General features: G+C 49.0%; 1 protein-coding gene across 3 annotated transcripts in view; it reads right to left on the reverse strand.

The window, feature by feature from the left end:
- Positions 1–19,439, reverse strand: part of SEC24B (SEC24 homolog B, COPII component) — a 722,844-nt gene that overhangs the window by 309,819 nt on the left and 393,586 nt on the right. For all 3 annotated transcript variants that reach the window (XM_078676584.1, XM_078676585.1, XM_078676583.1), the window contains one exon: positions 5,816–5,974. In XM_078676584.1, the coding sequence (XP_078532710.1) occupies positions 5,816–5,974 (159 nt within the window). The remainder of the gene's footprint in view (positions 1–5,815; positions 5,975–19,439) is intronic.

A 19,439-nucleotide genomic window follows, 5' to 3' on the forward strand; every position in this document is an offset into this window, starting at 1 on the left:
TGTGATTGGTCCCGACCTCAGGGACTCCCGTAGCGTCATCCCGGGGCCGCACAGGGATTGGCCAAGCCTCGAGGGCTTCCCCGTGTGCACCCAGGAGACCGCCAAGCCGCCCAGAAGGAGAGCCGACCGAGAGTGAGAAGCGCCGCCCGGGAAGCAGCCGGTGAGTGCGGGGGCGTGCCTCTTTGTTCCCGAGCGGCCCCAGTTGGCAGAGGGCCGCTCCAACGTGGGTAGCATTTCGTTGTGGGAGCCAAGGGCTCCGGGGGCAATTGATCTTTGTCGAGCCTGCGAGGCTCCCGCCCTATGTATAATTACGAGCCCCGAGGCTCGAGGGGGCATTCGTTTTAAGAGCCCACGAAGCTCCAGGGACCTGCATTTGTTCTTTGAGCCCCGAGAGGCTCGAGTGCCGGCACCCTGGCCCATTGAGCCCTGAGAGAGGCTCTTGAGCGCCCATCATTGGTTTAGAGCGCAGAAGCTCTTTGGTGCCAGCACATTTGTTTTGCGAGCCAGAGAGGCTCTGGGGACACGAGTGTGGTCAGTAGCCCCGAGGCTCCCACACAGTGTCTCCTCCCCACCAGTGTTCTTGAGCCCACGTGGCTCCAACCTTTGCCTACCTGCTATTTACAACTGTCCAGCACTTAGTGGACAGTTGCTACGTTTAGGCTTTGTTCTTGGCTGCCTGCGCAGCCTTCCCTGACATTGGACTCAGGGCATTCCAGCCCCTTGCGAGGCCAGTTGGCCTGAGGGACAGTTCTAGTGTTGTGCTTCATGCACCCTGCGCAATTTGTGATTTACTTGTGAATTTGATTCCTGCGCAAATGTTCTACCTGCACCTCTGAATGTGTTTTAATGTTTCATGTGCCATTGTTTGTTATTGCCTTTGCTAAATGTGACCTGCTTAGGTGATTATTTTAGGTTTCCTTCCCTTTGCTAAATGTGACTTGCTTAGGTGATAGGTTTTCCTTCCATAGGTCCTGATGATAAGGTCCTAGTTCCCTGCGTGATTTCCCTACAGTGTTTAGGGTGGCGTAGGAGGTATTTACCCTTTACCAGTAGTTACTGGTTGTATGCTACATGTAACCATTTTATGTGCTAAGTGTTATACCTACAAGTGTTATTTCTAAAAAGTGCATACCCCTGACAGTGGTCCAGGTGGCCCTGTCCTGTACATAATCCCTTGTAAATCTTGCCCGTGCCTGTTGGCACATTGTAAAGTATGTGTGTGTTATCTAATGTGTTTTTATTATTATAATACAAAGGCTATTTTTGATATAACCTTGTGTGGAGTTTCCTTTGTGGTGGGCCTAGGGTGTTGTCGCTGGGGTGCGCGCGCAAACGCTTTACAGATCGCCTCCGAGATTAGCCTTGCTGCTCGCGTCACGTTACCTAGAGGGTGAGCAGGGGTTGTCTTGGTGTGTGACTCCCTTGCCCTGACCTTAGAAATGGCGATCCCTGACTGACTTTGGCGTGAGCCTTGGCCGGCCGGGGGTCCCGTTTCTAACACTTGGTATCGATGAAATCTGCTGTACTCTCAAGGATGACCGCATTTTTGAAGGTGCTGAAAGCTTCCTGTATGCTTTGTCCCTGATGGGGTTGAAATCTTAGTTTTTTTGCTTGGCTGAAAGAGCTATGATGAAGTGTTGGAACGGAAACGTTCTCTGTATGGTAATGGACGTGCATCCCTGCCCTGAGTCCCCAACTGTATTGATGTCTGGATCCCTAATGCTGAATTTTGTTGTCATAGGCAAACACAGATCATAAGTGTGAACATGACATAAACCTGTCTCACAGACTGCGGTCTTGTTGGACCAGACAGGGTGCTCAAAGCGCTACCCTCATAGTGGTGAAATGCTACTGCCTTCACCAGTAGTTAAGCAGCACAAGTGTGGTGGTAGCAGCATACTGTGTAGTTATCAGTAGGAGTGAATAGGTCCTTTTTAACCTATGTCACTGGAGTGAGGCCTACAGGTTCACTCATTCTCGTTCCGCTGCTGTGTGCTTAACTCACCCTTGGCCTACATCAGTTTGATGTGAAGTGTTGTGCAGCGCAAGAGTGGTGTAACTGTGCTGGGTCTTTGTGTGCCTGAGAAGGGTACAATATAAGGATAACGCAGTACTGTGTACTCTGTGCATGTTGAATGCATGTGCTGGGTGTATGTGTGCCCGTGAGAGGTACAATACTCGAAGGATGTAGTGCTGTGCAGTGCGTGCACGTTAAACGCATGTGTGTATATGAGTGGTACTATACAAAGAGGATACAGTGCTGTGCAGTGTGTGTATGATCTTGTGTGGTGTCCTTTCATTTGGTACTCAAGGGATTATAATTGGTAAAACAACTTGCTTAATACGCTCTCTGAAGTCTTAGCCTGATGACTGCTGGTCCATGGTACCACTAGGATAGCTTTCTATAAGGTTGACTTTACAACCACCATCAATAAGGGTCGATTAGACTGGTGCAAGGTGCCCACTAGAACTAGTGGACATCATATGCCAGGCTAACTTCTCACAGGGCTGATAAGAGACTCATATCACTGTGGTTGACAACCAGTTATGAACTCTAGTCACTCCCATTGCCTGTGTTGTGGGGCTACCACGTTTGGAGTTGTTTCTTCTGTGACAGTCTGCTTTCAAGACAGCAGAGGAGTGGGCACTTCAAAAGAAGCAGACCTGCAACATAAACTTCAAAGATTCAGATCCTAAATCACATTTGGTTTCTGGAAAACGATTATAACAAGGGAAAAGTGAGACCCCAAATACTGTCACCTGCCAAGCAGCCAGATGGGCTGTGTGAGGAGGGGAAGCTCTGCATGACTTCTGCTTGTTACCAGGACTGGAGGACAAGGCCTTCTAGTCTCTCTGCTGGTTGAGGAGACATCACCCAGAGAATCATAGACCACCTGGCTTACATCCTGGAGCACCATTGCCTACCTGCTTGCCAAGACCAATGTGCACTGTGAGGAAGAGAGAGCGAGGACCAGTGGGAAATCCTGTCAAGTGGACTCCCACTGCAAACGGCTGCTGCATTGATCAGGTCGTTGCCCATGTCCAGGACAAAGTCGATGACCACCATATACCAGAGGAGGGCTGCCATAAAGGAGGCCATAATGAAAGTTGTGTCAGTCGAGTCACAGCCTGTGTTTAGCAAAGCATCAGTAACTCTGTATGACAGGAGGGGCTGCCGTGCGGACACCTGCTGTGCCGAGCGGGTCGGATTTCATATATAGTAGGTACGTGGTGACCCTGTATGTATGCCAGAGGGGTTCACTGGAACTAGTCAGAAATGTGTACTGACCCAGAGCATTGTCGGATGAGTTAGGTCGCCGTGGGAACCCCCATTCATCTACCTGTGGTCGAAAGATCACCACCGGGAACTGCTCATCATCTGCCCCTATCGAGGGAGAAATCAAAAGACTTACCTGCAATGAGGAGTCGCAAGTAACCTCCAGTTGCCACAGGTGTGCAACCATGTGTGAGGAGATCTGGGATCAGCAAGTAAAGTCTGCCTGGGCTATGTGCAGTGAACGCACCTAGACCAGCCGCTCATGCTTCATTGCTGGCAGAGGGGGCGTGCTCAGAGAATCCTGACCATCCGAGCCTGCAGGTACGGGTAAGACTGAAATTTGGCCAGTCGGCCCTGGGGGAATTTGCTGGCTACATAGGGCGTCAGGCTGGAATGCTTTCAACTTTAGAACAGTCAAAGGGGACGCTAGAGACTCAGACTACTAGTGGTTCATTCCCTGGTTGTTGCCAATAGTGAATGAGGAATAACCACTATTGCTAGAGCGAGGAGAATGTGGGACAGGGAACTTCCATGGAAACGCTAGAGACCCGACCTAAGGGGCACTGGGTAGTTGTTTCTGAATGTCATATTTTGTCTTTGTGTTGGTATAGGTAGAAATACAATACTTATCTTTTTTTCATAAAAGAAAGTATTTGGCTAGATAAGGAAGTATTGCTTTCGCTGCGTGCACTGTGATTTGTGAGCCAGTGTTCACTACCCTGTAACCCCCTCCCCTTCCTAGGGGAGCCATGGACAGCTCGTCCACTTTACTACTAAAAGTCAAGTGCAAACAGGATACTTAGCCCAGTTATTCAGGATCCATAGTAGGTCAGGTTTTTGACACCAGGAATAAAAGGCCTCGACCCCCCCGGTCGGGTCCAGAAGCCTAAGATTTCTTCATTGGTGGCTCTGGGGTAAATGTCCTCTTTGCCTTTCCTGAATTTCTCTTTGCAGCCTCTCTGACTTCATGATTTGTAGCAGAGGGCAGTGCCTGACCAGATGCCCGATCATTAGAGGTAGCGTGAGAGGATCTTACAGTCTGCTTGAGAGTCTTAGATTTAGACTTCTCTGTGGAGTTGGTCATCAGCTTTACTCTTACTCCCGAGGTAGAAGCCTCCACATTCTCCTCCAAAATATCCATGCCAGTCTTCGATCCCCGCCTTGAATTCTTTGCAGAACTAATCCTAAAAATGCCACATTCTGCTGGACTGAGACCTGAATGTAGGCACTAGAGACATTTGAATGTGTACCATTCACAAACATCTTGCTTTTTCAACTGGACGTGCAGGCTTTGAGGAGTGATTTCTTCACCACAATTTCTGACATAGTTGTTCTTCAATATCCAATACACGGTGGATGTATTTGGCTCCAATTCGGTTGCTGTACTCTGTAACTGGAATAGATGATCATGCTGTATATGGCGAAAATTTGGACTTGTATATACAAGGATTTGTGTATTTGGACGGTCGCAAGACCCCTTGGAACCCCTTTGTGAGTTGAAATTATCACCACATTGACAATCCCAACACTTGGAAAAGTATAGCCTTGATGAAGTCGCGGGATCACGCCCCAATTGCGACGAAACACGTATTGCTGTGGCTGAAATCTACAGAATAAAAGCCTGAAAAGAAAGAACCAAAAGGAAGTGTTTATATTTTGTGTTGGAATTACTGCGTCGGTTCACTAAAATAGGGAAACCGTGTCATGATATAACGTGTGCTTGGGAGTGAAATTCATGTATACAAAGCTCTTTGCTTTTGTCTGTGGACGTTAGTGGTTCTCCATACCTTTAAGCACCGTTACCTGAATTTCCAAAATAACCTACGATTTGTGCAAATCTGCTGTGAGGTGCCAAAATCCCTATACTTAATACCACGTAACTTAGGATTCTTCTACTGCAGTTTTTCACACTGCAAGAACAGTACGATCTGAAGGAAAGTCAATATCTCCGATATCAGTAGCTATCATACATCCCAAGTAATCCCAGTGAGCTGCTGTGCGAGGTAACAGACTGGGTCCCTGGAGAGCGGCCGAAGACATTGATCTGTAATGACATGTGTGGGACAATGGTCTCTGGGTGGGGATAGTCAGGGGAACACTGAGGGAAATGTGGAGAGGTGGATTCTACATTGCTGAATAAGCGAGGGTCAATGCCTGCCAAGACATATGTCTTTTCTATGGCCAGAATGTACTGTATAAATGAGGAGATAGGTGTGCCACAAGTTGCTTTTTACGGTCACCCATCATCTTGGTACTTGTATTGTATTGAAAATTACAATAAAAACATATTAAAAAAAATAAAACTACATCAAAGTCAAATGAATAATAGGAGTCAAGCACTGAAATGTTAGGAAATGCAAAATTAGAACACAGCAAATCAAGGTCCACTTACATTTCGTAGCAGTTAACATAATTCACAGGAAATTTATTTTAATGGATCTAGTCATTTTACCTCTATCTTTGACAGAAAAATGTATCTGCTCATTGGTGACTTTTAATATTTCTACATAAAAAAATGGTTTCCTGTTGTACACTTACCTTTTGTACATCGTATCCTCATGACCGCTTCAAATCCAATCTTTCTAGTAAGGTACCGCTTCAGGTCTTTCTGTAATTTGTCCGTTTGTTCAGGATTGTGTGTGGAATGGAATGATGGATAGTAATAGATACATCCAGCAGAATACTTAGATACACATGCTATAAGAGAGATTAAAATATCTTTGTATTATTCTTTTAAGAAAATACCGGACTAACAAATGCCCAAATTATTACTATAAAGCATAAAATAAATTTAGTGGTGGATGCATCTGTACAGAATGTATGTGGAATCTATAGTGCATAAACGTGGCATATGTATGATCCGATACAAAGGTAAACTATGGACACAGGAATAACCTAAATGCCTGTACGGCCACCTATAAGGTTAGTAACCCTCATAAACAGGCATCTTTTTGACAACAGATAAATTAGTATACCGATGTAAGAATGAAACATCTACACAATTTAATCACACACTAACACATGCATGCGCGCAGCACACACAAACACAAGCAAAAACCATAATGGTTTAAATATTTACAAAGTTACAACCTAAGTATTTACACAAAACTAACATAGCTCAAGAATGAGTGCAATTTCTGATGTTTCCATACAGTAACGAATCAGAGATGATTCATCAATTATTTGGCAAAATGTAGCAATTCCTCACCTCAGAACTATACTCATTTGGCCACACTCTGCATACCTGTGACTGATCCCTGCACATCATCATTTAGTACCCGCACAACTGACCCAACAACATCGTGTGTCCTTCTTTAAAGGCTCTCAGACCCACTCCGAATAATATGGCTGCAGCATTCAGATTTTAATGAAGCTACACATGTCACCTTATACCTAGTTTAGAGCACACATTAGTACATGAGAAACTGAAGTTTCTATAAGGGACAACAAGGCAGTAACCTTATCTAGCCGCCCAGTTGTAGTGCTGAATTACGGTAGAAGGCCTGAAACAACAGAACTTTCCCATTGTATAGTTAGTGCTATAGGTAGCATCAATCTGTCAGGATCTTTGTTGGAAGGTGATCAAGCACAGTTAGATTTAATCCTCATCTGTTGCCTATGAAGTGTTGACCCTCAATCAAATGGGCACCCAAAACATTTTCAGAGGCCTCCTGAAAAGCAAGAAGTTCAGAACCGATCCAAGTTGTTCAGTGCATTCTAGAGTCTGTGGGCCTTCAACGCTGAGAGATCAGACCTGTGTTTGATCCTCGTAGGCTAAGGGACGGATTATAAAGAAAGACAGATAAACAAGGGTTCCTAGCTGACATTGCCTTAGACAATAAGTGCATGAAGTTGTGTCAGATTATGGCACATTCTGGCAGACTGAATCTTGCAACTAGCAGTGAGTAGCCAGATGAGCCATCATCAGTGCTCCAGCCAGCTTCACGACATTAGCAAGGAAGAATTTTCCAGAACATCAGACGTTAAACAAACTGTTGAATTAGTTGGTTAACTGTAGGTCTGTAAAAAGAAGGATTTCAAATTGTTAGATTTTTTTCATGGTGGCTAAGTTGCCTCAAGGGGGCTCATCACACTAAAAGGGAGTGTATTGGGGTCTACCCATCAGGACTAGGATCTCGGTTTTTGCTCTATTCAGGGTGAGAAAGTGATGTTTCTTCCCAAGGATTACCTTGTCTAGGCAGCTGGTGGTTTTGGCCAAGCTTTGCCACTCATCGTTGCTCCTAACAATAGGCGCACATGGATATTTGAACACTAGTAAAAGCATGAGGGATCATGTGGACTAAACACATACTTTCTTTTGCTCTGATCGGTATGAAAGAGCATATATGCCTACCCAGACATAACCATCCATTATTTTAGTCACTGCAGTACTATGTTAAGGTCCAGAGTTTTATAAGCAGCTTAAATGTTGAGTTAAGGAGGGTTAGGTTCACTTGCTGACCTTTATCGACTGAGAGCAGGAGATACTCATATTTGCATGTCATGGCAGTGTTGCTGAAAGTGATGATTGAACATAGGTTATGGGTTAGCAAGCCTTATGGTCTATGGGTCCTGTTCGATTAGGAGAACAGGCCATGAATGTGGGTCAAAAACAAGAGAGGGCATCCGATTGGCTGCTCAGGAAGAATGGCTTACTTTCTAGCTGTATTTCCTTTCTCTACCTGTAAGTGTTCATATACCCAAAACAATGAACTACATGTTGCTGGTTTTCAGCATTTGTACCACAGATGGGAATAGTGCTTGGGAGCCTCGGTGCAGAAGAGTCCCAGACAAAAAGCAGCAGAGGTTATGGAAGTAAGAGGCCTAAGTCGAACAAATGGCAGGTAATGTTGGGATGAGGAAGAGAGGAGGGTGAGGCCTGGATTGAAAGTGTTGTAAGTTTGGGGGAGAAGAGAGAAGTTCCAACACGCGTAGTGCAGGAACAGTGCAGTATTAGTATGCGGGATGAAGTTATCCAGAAAGCAATCTGGATGGGAGGAAGCAGATAATGTACAACGTCAGAGAGTGGCCTTGTTGTATATCCCCTTCTCAGACTAGAAGACACTGAAGGTGAGCTGTAATATTCTTCTCTGACATAGTACATGGGATTGGTGAGATTCTTGTTGGTGAATGTCACCCAATACTTCTATCTATAGGGACTACTTAGCAGAAATAAAGTTGCAACTGCAAGTTTTCCCTACCGACCATAATACAGTGTTCTGGTCCTCTGTTGGAATGCTGGACTCCTAAAGCCTGTTCGACTCTTTACTATTTTCAAGGGTGGTGGTGTAAAGGTTGAGAATAAAAAAGGTTTAACATCATTATTACAACCACTTTCAACAGCACACCCAGCTAGGGTACATACTTTCAAAAAAGAATACCACAGTAATAACATCTCGAAGAGGGCACACATATTTAGAACACAAACTGCCAATAAGCTAAACCTTCAAAACCTACTTTTGCTTGCTGTACTGTTTACAATCAATGCACTGGTGATAAATTCCTAAAATACACTGATTGCAATCCTTCACAGGAAACAACATGAACATGTGATTCTGTAGAATTTCAGGACCATGGACACCTCTGCAGTATTTAACATGGGAATCAACAGAAGTGCTTTGGGGATAATCTAGATACTGACTTTGAGAGTGCTCCGCAGGGGATGCCTACTGATCAGTCTGCCAAAAGACATAACTCTTTAAAATGATGTCCGAAACAAGGTAACACAATGCAGTAATATCACGATGAAATGCAAAAGGAGTGGGAAAGATAAATATTTACATTTAAAAGAAAAAAATATAAGCCATCCATGATTAAATGAGAGAATGACAACCAAGCCTAAAGAGAATCAGAAATCAGTAATAGCAGGAAACGAAAATGACATTTCAGTATCATCCACATAAATGTGAATGAAAACCAAATGAATGGATAACAGAAGATAATGGTACGGTGTAGAGGGTGAATAATGGGGGATTATGAAAAGAGTCTACAGGAGCATAGGAGGAAGACGTTTCCAGGACAAAGAAAATGAAGATTCAGAGAAATAAGAAATTCAAGAAAGAACAAAACAGAAATACTCAGAGCACAAAGAGGAAAGAAGAAAATACTGTACAACAGCACTGAAAGCAGAAAGATAGAAATGTTACTTGTGCCTTATCAGTGACTGTATGGTCTGTCTGCATTTAATGGATAATTGGGATTTTATGCTGAAATCAATATCTTCTAACTTCCTCTTTCTTTCACACTCCTCCGTGGAAAGGGTGGCAGTGTGCAAATGACTTCAATGAAGAGTCCCCTCTTTGAGGGGAACTTGAATTACAAGTAAATAACTGTTCCTTCCTCTCCCAAGGTAACTATTCCTTCCTCTCCCAAGGTAACTGTTCCTTCTTCTCCCAGCATTAATCAATCATAAGCCCTGACTAGAGTAGTAAGAAAGTTGGGAGCAAGAAGAAGGAAAGCAGTACTCTAACTAAAAAAATCTAATTACCTACATTCCGTATCACATTTTCTGGTGGATACTTCACCAACGAGCACCAGATTGGATGTGGAAACTTTCTAAATCAGTGCTCCCAATGGCTCCATACCCACTGCCCCAGAAAAGACAGTTCAGAGCCTCATATAGGTGCCCCCCTGCGTGCTCATGTCCGTTTTTTATTTCCTCTTTCTGCACTCCAACACATGGAGTGTTACCAAGTCTTGGTAACAGTGTGCTGATCTCTAACTTGGGACCTTTTTAGATGTTAAAAAGAGGCCAATCCACAGAATGGAGAAGCGAGGGCAGTGTTTGCGGTTAGTTAGGAGTGAGTACCAGAAAGAGTATTAACTTGAGGCAAGTAACTTGTTCTTCTAATGTATAATTCTAACCACAAACTGCTCACCTTAGAATAGATACCAAAGCAGTATCTCTCCGGGGGGACGGACTATTGAGTGGATTTAGACGAAAAAGACCAGCAGGATTGGAAGAGCAAAGTGTCCTTCCCGCTGGACATGACCATCAAGACAAAATTGCTTTGTGAATGTATGTACTGACACCCATGTCGCAGCCTGGCAAATGACAAGGATAGGGACTCTGTGAGCCAACACAGTAGCAGCAGCATTAGCTCTGGTGTAAGGGACTCTCAGACATTCCGGAGCTGCTACTTCGCCAGTGCAGAGCAGATCTTGATTCAGAAGACTATCCACCGTGACAGGGTCCTCTTCTGCGCAGCCATCCCAGTCTTCGCCCGGGAGAACCCCACAAAAAGCTGATCATCCACACACCGTTCCTTGCTATGATCAATTAACAAGCTTAAAGCCCTTTTAGGGTCCAGCCGATTGAGTCTGTTCCTCTCTTTCAAAGGGTAAGAGGGATCAAAGACTGTAGGCAGGGTTATGGATTGCCCTACATGAAAGGGAGTAATGACTTTTAGCAAGGATGCCACTGAGTCCTCAGCATCAACCTGTTTGGGACAAAGGTGGTGTAGAACAGTTACCCGGACTTCACTTGCATGATGGGCTGATGTAGGCACGATGAGGAATACAGTCTCCGGTGTCAGGAGAAGGAGAGAGCAACTAGTCATCGGCTCGAGCGGTGTATAAATGAGAAATTTCTAGGCCAAATAGCATCACAAATGGCTTGAAAGAGAACATGAGTGTCAAACCTTTAATTAAAATGGGTGATTTAAACAAGGGCAGAGGGTCCGGTAAACATGGAAAGGGCCAACCAGTAAGGTTTGATAGTGCCCACTGCAAGGCGTTGCTGGGCTGAGCATTAAAAAAAAGAAAAAGAAAACAAATACCAGAAGAAAAAGAAATAGGACGGTCAACTGCTTTACTTGTAAGAGATCAATCTTACCACCACCACGCCTGGCCAGAAATGTGTCCCTGGGTACGGAATAAATGGATTTTATGGAAGGGCATCTGGTGGCAAGGATGACGTCCACCACCTCAGCAGCAGGTCAAATGCAGTCAGCTACTGCTGTTCTATCCCCACACATGTGGTTTGCACAGATATTACTGGAGGACCCTACCTTGTTGCTGCGACTGAAGATCCTCATGAAGAGGTCGCCTAATCAGAGGACAGATGACCATGCCCAGAAGTTCTGGGTACCACAGTATTCTGGCTCAATCCGGATTCTTTTTGATGACCGGGGCCCAGTCGTTCTTGATCTTTTCAGAAAGCAGAGCATTAGGGGCCGGGACGGGGAGGCTTACTGGAGTACTGTGTTCAATTTCAGTCAGAATGCATCTTGAATTTTTGTAGAACCTCCAGTGTGCAAAACATGTGACATGGCACATTCTCAGCAGTGGCAAAATGGTCTAGCCTGGGTTCTTCTTGCTGTTGAAAAAGATGCTATGCACCACGTCGGGATGTAGACACCACTCATGATATGCCAGATTCTGCCTAGCATTCAACGATTCACTATCAGGGAAATGCCCTTGTCCCCCAGCCAGCTCCAACCAACTCCAGAGACACACAGCCTCAGGATTAAGAACCCCACTCCGCCTTGTTTGTTTCAATGCCACAAGTAGCAGGAAAGCCTTCAGACCAAGACAAGTGGCCTGCAACTCCAATATACTGATGTGAAGCTGAGCTTCTGTCAGTGACAAAGTCCTCTGGCCTCCACCTCCCCAGCACGGCAAGGACCGGTCCATCACCCCTATCTGCTCTGGGTGGGACAGAGAGTTGGACCTGCCACTGGTTCGATTTCGTTTGAGTAGTCACCATTGCATATCATCATCCATCTCTTCTGAAATCCAATGATATCCATCAAAATTCCTTGATACTGAGCCTACTGGAACTTCAGATTCCATTGCAGAACCCACATATGCCCCTAATGTAGCTGACAAGAGGATCAGGCGTAGAAGCTCAGAGCTGCTCCGACTGCAATATGATGTTGAGGCTGAAACACTGGATCATAGCCCAGAAATATTGGATTCGTTGAAGTGGAGGGAAGGAATGGAACTGCAGCGTTTAAGACAGTTTCAATGAATAGAAGTCACTGCAAAGGAGTCTGGTGTGACTGCGACTTGTTGCCAATGTACCACAACGATGTTAGAAGGTGGAGCACAGCTTGAAGATTAAGTTTATACCAGCAGTGTGAAAAAAACTAATTTTGGACCTTATTACGCCAGAAAATCCACATCACAGAATGTGGTAGTAGGCGTCCAGTGACGAATCTGTGATTAGACATAGTATCAATCAGGAAGAGTATTACTGAAGGGAAGTAACTTATTCTTCAAATTGATTCTTCTAACCACAGATTCCTCTACTTGCAATTAAAGAAATTACCCTTCCTTCAAAGGAGGTGAATCTGAGGAGTGAACTGGCATCTGGAAGCACTGCCGTGCTGAGCAGGCAAAATTAAACTGCCTGCGGGAATGACGTACCAGTTACTTACCTTCGGTAATGGTGTATCTGGTAGAGACAATTCTAGCCGCAGATTCCTTAACGTAGAATTATCCCCAGGCGTGAGACTGGACCTGGAAAACCCCGCAAATCAGCGCGCCGGGGGCAGCACCACTGGACTCCGCCCTGACGTCAACCGCTGGCGTGACGTCAGCGAGGTCACATAAGCCCCACCCCGGCGCGCCAACATCAGTTTGCTTCGGAGAATCTTTCTGCGCCACCACGCGGAGCCAGTGCAAACAAAAAACTGAGTATGAGAACAGTGTGCAATAAAGTAGTAAAAAAGAAAAGCAAAGAAAGCAATCCACGGTGACCAAACAGTACCACGAAGTCAGAGTCCGCACTGCAGAGCAGGACACTATGACAGGAAAGACTCCATCAGCAGACGAAGGAAGACCGCAGCCATATCTAGGAACAATAAAGGGGAAGAAGCCAGGAAGACTGCGATGGAGGAGAAAGCCCCAGAAGTAGGGGACACAGAAGGACACAAGAATCCACCCCAAAAGGCCAACCAGAGTGCACCTCCACCAGCAAGCAGTGAACAGGGCACCCCAGAGGGAAAAGGCAGCCTACAGGGGCAAAAGCAAGCCCAACCCAAGGGAAAGGGGCACCCGTAGGGACCAAGCTACACAAAAGAGGGCAAGTGCCGAAGGCCCAGCAAAAGGGACCTCGCAGAACAGGGAGGATGGGTGGGCCGTGAGGGAATCTGCGGCTAGAATCGTCTCTACCAGATACACCATTACGGAAGGTAAGTAAGTGGTACATCTGATAGAGACTACTAGCCGCCGATTCCTTAATGTAGAATAGATACCCTAGCCATACCCAAAGGGAAGGAGGGACTGCGAGAAAAACCCACCAGCCCAATAAAAGACAGTGCCCCAACAGGGGATGCATCATGAGGCAAGAAGGAACGGACCAGCCCCACCAGGCAGAAGGGGCGCGGGCACAGGGAGGAGCGAAGTACCACCTCTGCAAAAACCAAGAGGCAGAGGTAAAGAAGGTGAGAGTCCACCAAAGGGGAACGTCACCCCCACCTCCAGCGATAGGACGGCAGAGCAGAAAGGCGCCGCACGGCAGAAGACAAGACAAGAACGGCACAAAGCCAAGAGGCGCGGAGGTGCGAAGGAGGCACAAGCGCAAGACCCCAGCAGAAGAGAAGAAGAGTCAACGGAGACACACCACGGCCCACTGAGAAGGAACACAACCCCCAGTGACGCACAACTGGTCCTAGCGGCAAGGGGGCACAGACCAATGGAGCGCAAGGTGAAAGCCGTAGTAAGAGAACTCGAGAAGAGGTCCTGGGAAAAGCCGACCTAGCGGCCGAACTCCGGAGGGACCGGGGCAACAGCCCAAGGGGAACAAACCGGAATCGAGCACCAGAAGGAGGACCAGCTGCGCCAACGCAAGCGAGACCAACCCGACATCACAAATCTAAGCGGAACCACAGGCACAACCCCACCAAGGAAGGCCGAAGGCTGCCCAAGTCCATGAAACCAAGAGAGAAAAAGAAGAAAGGGGTCGCCCCAGGCGGCATACAGGGTCACCAGGGAACGCAAGGAACCCCAAAAGGCTGTCACAGCCGCCTGTCTAAAAACAGGACTACACAATAGTCAACCAGTACCCCGCCTGGGGTATGACACATCCCCAATAAAACCAGGGGAGACACCTCTTAGGGGAAAAACCCTGATGCAGAGGTAGAACGAAAAGGGGGCATATAGACAAAACCACAGGCGGTTTAACAAGCAGCCAAAAGAAAACGTACCTAGGAGGTGTAGGGCCGAACCAGCAGCCAAAGGCACAACGAGGGCAACAGCAAGACCTCGAGGGCGCACTCCAACCTAAACCCATACACACCAGTGACCCAGAGGAGCCACAAGAAACTCAGGAGGCAAAAAAAAAAAAAACCCACAAGGCAAAAGGGCCGTACCAGCAACCAAAGCTCAGAAGGGCCAATTAAAGGCCACCAAGGCAGACTTCATCCAAAACCAGACGGCAACAGAAGACAGAGCTCCAACGGAACAATGGGATAAACGCCTCCCAAAGATCACACAAGAACCGACCATCGAACCTCACGGAGGAGGAGGAGGATGGAGTCCCGCAAGGAGCCGCCGAATCGCAGAATCCGTGTGAGTGTTAAACAGCAAGACTTCATCAAAGGGCAAAACAACAAGGCGCTTACGGATATTTTCTGGGAAAGACACCATCCCGCAAAAAGGCATGGCGGCGGAGGGCAACCGAACATGCTATAGCACAGGCAATGGAGTCGGCGACATCCAGAGCGGAGCGCAGAATAAATGATGCCAATTCGCGACCATCGAGCACATGGCTCCGCAAGGCCGCCACAGCGCTGTCCCCGGAGAGTCTGGGCAGAAGGGACTCCTTGGAGTCCCCGAGGGCAGAGATAGTCCTAGCCAAAACACAGAGCACGTTGAGTGCACACAGAGCGGCGTCGAAGTTGCAAAAACATTGCGCCCCCAAGAATCTAATTAACGGGCCTCTCGTGACAGGGGAGCAACACCGAGGGCAAAGACGGAAGGGCAGCCTGAAGACCAGGGCCCTGTGCAGAGGGATGGGAAGAAAGGCAAGTGGGCCCATGTGGAGCCGGGCGGTGGCGACTAAGCAGTGGCGGAGGCACCAGATCCCCTGTAGCAGGGCGCCCCCAGGCACCTAAAAGGAAATCATGGAGCGTAGCTTCAAAAGGAAGCAAAGGCTCCACCCCACCAGAGCCCTGGTGCAGGATCTCCAACAAATGGTCAGGAGGCACCGGAGCGACTGGGTGACCCATCTGCAAAATCCTAGTGGCGGTGGCAATAGGCCAGACAAAGGCAACGCCCGCTTCCGAAGGGCCGCGCAAGTGCGAGAGCAAGTCTTCTGTGGGTGAGGGCTGCAAGCTGAGCCGCCGGTCCCCACGCCCCACTTGAGGAAGGAAAGGCCCACTCAGAAAGGATGGGAGCCCCACCGACGAGTGGGGAACACGAGGGCCTCATGAGAAGAAGGTGGAACCGCAGGAGCAGCCCCGCTCCGGGGGCGTGATAGGGGTCCCGGGACCCGCGACCGTGGGGACGGTAGAGCTAGCTCCAGGAGGCGCTGGAGAGAAGGCCACAATGCGGCGCCCAAACTCTGGCGAGGAACAGATGAGAAGACGGCAGTCGTCTGAAGATGAAGCAGTGTCCGGGGAAGAGTTGACGCGGCGATGCCGATCCGGAGAGTCCGCGTCAGGAGACAGAGCGTTCGCCACTGGCGCATCCACCCGAAGGGCCGAATCCACCTCCAGTACCACTTGTCATGCAGGAGGAAAGGGCAGGGTCGACAAGGAGCGGCGCAGAATATGCACCAGTACGACCCCGGAGGGGCCCAATGCAGATGGAGAGGGACGTGGAGAGGCGACCTCCGACCCGGCCTCAACCCGAGGCGCCATCCGGCCCGGGGAAGAAAGCCTCTGGCGCCGAACAGGAGCCAGCTCGGCCTCCAGGAAGGCAACCGCCTGTCCAGAGGACCGAGGGGAACCCGGGGACGAGCCCAGAGTCTCGGCGACCCCCTTCGACACCACAAGGAACCCAGTGAGGCTTTGCGCGAGGCGGGAGAGCCGTGGGTCAAAGAGGGGAACCCCGGGGGGCCGCACCTCGGCGACACCACATCACCCGCTCCTGAAGCCGCACCTGGCGGCGCCGGGGATGAATCCATTGGCGACTTCACAGCCGGCCCTGCACGACGCGAGGGGACCATGGAAATCTCAGGGGGAGGGGTGAGGCACAAGGAGGCCTGCAGAGATGCAGCGTAGGCCTCCATCTGAGTCCTGGACGCCTCCGCGCCGGGGAACGGCGGATAGGCCGACGTCCGAGGACGCACGTCCCGAGAGGAACCTGCGCCCTCCACCAACTGAGGACTAGGCCCCAGAGGCAGACTGGCAGACTTACCCATCGGTGAGCAGCGACCAGAGAACCGTGGGGAGGAAGGCGGCGCAGCCGGAAGCGGCTTGTTTTGGACCCTTCTGGGGACAGACGCAGGAATGGGGCCGACCTGGACAGGAGGGCCGAAAGCAGCTTCATCCGGCACTCCAGCTGGGATTTGGGCTTGAGCTGCTGGCAGGCGTCACAGTCCGTGGAATCGTGGTGTTCGCCTAAACACCACATGCAGATGACCAAAACCAGGGAAGGCCTGAAAACAGGCGAACAAGGTAATCCAGATCTGCATGGTACGCGGAAAAGAAGAAAACTAATGTCAGTGCGCCGGGTTGGGGCTTATGTGACCTCGCTGATGTCACGCCCGCAGACGACGTCAGAGCAGAGTCCCATGGTGCCGCCCCCGGTGCACGGAGTTGCGGGGGCAAGAAAAAGGTTTTCTAGGTCCAGTCTCACACATGGGAATAATTCTACGTTAAGGAATCTGTGGCTAGTAGTCTATCAGATAATCGATTCAGTAGTGCCTGGTGAAAACACAGACAGGTGTCCATGTGACTGCTTGGCAAATCTCCAAAACTGTAACAGCTCCTCTACAGTTCCATCAGCGACCTAGACCATGTTGGAGAGTGTCCCCTGATGCCAGGGCCACTGGAACTTCAAGTCCCACTGCAGAGGCTGACTTATGCCAAAGTGCATGAGTCACAAGCAGGATGTAGGAGGCCATGAGTTCCAGCAGCCTCAGAGTCAGTCTCATAAAATCCAGAATAGAGGCTGAAACATTGGCATAATTGTCCAAATATCTTGCACTTGTCGCTCAGGAGAATAGGCCCAAAACTGCACCGTGTTCATAACATCTCCAATGAAAGGGACCACCTGACTTTGGCAAGTTGATAATGAACCAGAGCGAATGCAGGAGGTCAGTCGTAGTCTGAAGGTAGGAGAGGACTGCCTGAGGTGAGCTCACTTTCAACAGTCAGGCGAAGAGATAGGGTGGGAAAGACTGACACTCTATTCTCTGCAATTAAGAAGCAAAAACAGGCATCACCTTGGTGAAAACCAGAGGGGTGCTGGTAAGATCATAGGGGAGCTCGCAAACTGAAAGTGATCATGGCCCACCATGAATCGAAAGTAACACAGTGGGTAGGAAGGGCAGGAATATGAAAGAACACATCCTGCACTTTCACTCCACTAGAGAGGGGAAAGCAAGCTCAACCCAAGGGGGAGGGGCACCCGTAGTGACCAAGCGACACAAAAGAGGGCAAGTGCCGAAAGCCCAGCAGAAGGGACCTTGCAGAACGGGGAGGAAGAACGGGTTGTGAAGGAATCGGCGGCTAGTATCGTCTCTTCCAGATACACCATTACCGAAGGTAGGTAACTGGTACATCTGATAGAGCCTACTAGCCGCAGATTACTTAACGTAGAATAGATACCCTAGCCATACCCAGAGGGAAGGAGGGACGGCGAGAAAAACCCACCAGCCCAACAAAACACAGAGCCCAACAGGGGATGCATCATGAGGCAAGGAGGAACGGACCAACCTCACCAGGCAAAAGGGGCACGGGCACAGGGAGGAGCGAAGAACCCTCTCTGCAAAAACCAAGAGGCAGAGGTAAAGAAGGGCAGAGTCCCCCAAAGGGGAACGTAACCCCCCACCTCCAGCGAAAGGAAGGCGGAGCAGAAAGGCGCCGCACGAGAGAAGACAAGACAGGAACGGCACAGAGCCAAGAGGCGCGAAGGAGGCACAGGCGGGGAATACCCCAGCAGAAGGAAAAAAAAAGAGTCAAGGGATACACACCATGCCCCACTGAGAAGGAACACAACCCCCAGTGACACACAACTACTTCTAGCCGCAAGGGGGCAAGACCAACGGAGCGCAAGGCGAAAGCCGAAGTAAGAGAACTCGAAAAGAGGTGCTGGGAAGAGCTGACCTAGCGGCCGAACCCCGGAGGTCCCGGGGCAACAGCTCAAGAGGAACGAACCGGAATCGAGCACCAGAAGGAGGGCCAGCTGCGCCAACGCAAGCCGAGACCAACCCGACATCACGAATCGAGGCAAAACCACAGGCACAACTCCACCAAGCATGGCCAAAGGCAGCCCAAGAGCATGAAACCAAGAGAGAAAAAGAAGAAAGGGGCCGCCCCAGGCTACATACAGGGTCACCAGGGAACGCAAGGAACCCCAGAAGGCTGTCACAGCCGCCTGTCTAAAAACAGGACTACACAATAGTCAACCAGTACCACACCTGGGGTATGACACATCCCCAATAAAACCAGGGGAGACACCTCTTAGGGGAAAAACCCTGCAGCAGAGGAAGAACAAAAAGGGGGCCCGTAGACAAAACCACAGGAGGCTTACCAAACAGCCAAAAGAAGACGTACCAAGAAGGTGAAGGGCCGAACCAGCAGCCAAAGGCACAACGAGGGCAACAGCAAGACCTCGAGGGCACACTGCAACCAAAACCCATACACACCAGTGACCCCGAGGAGCCACAAGAACCTCAGGAGGCAAAAAACAAAACAAAACACAAGGCTAAAGGGCCGTACCAGCAACCAAAGCTCAGAGGGGCCAATAAAAGGCCACCAAGGCAGACTTTAACCAAAACCAGACGGCAAAGAAAGACAGAGCTCCAATGGAGAAATGGGATAAACGCCTCCCAAAGAACACACAAGAACCGACCACCGAAACTCACGGGGAGGAGGATGGAGTTCCGCAAGGAGCCGCTGAATCGCAGAATCTGCGTGAGTGTTAAACAGCAGGACTCCGTCAAAGGGCAAATCAACCAGGCGCTCCAGGATTTTTTCTGGGAAGACACCATCCCGCAACCAGGCATGGCGGCGGAGGGCAACCGAACATGCCATAGCATGGGCGACGG

This window comes from Lissotriton helveticus, chromosome 2_1, assembly GCF_964261635.1.
Source record: "Lissotriton helveticus chromosome 2_1, aLisHel1.1, whole genome shotgun sequence".
In the NCBI taxonomy this organism is placed as follows: domain Eukaryota; kingdom Metazoa; phylum Chordata; class Amphibia; order Caudata; family Salamandridae; genus Lissotriton; species Lissotriton helveticus.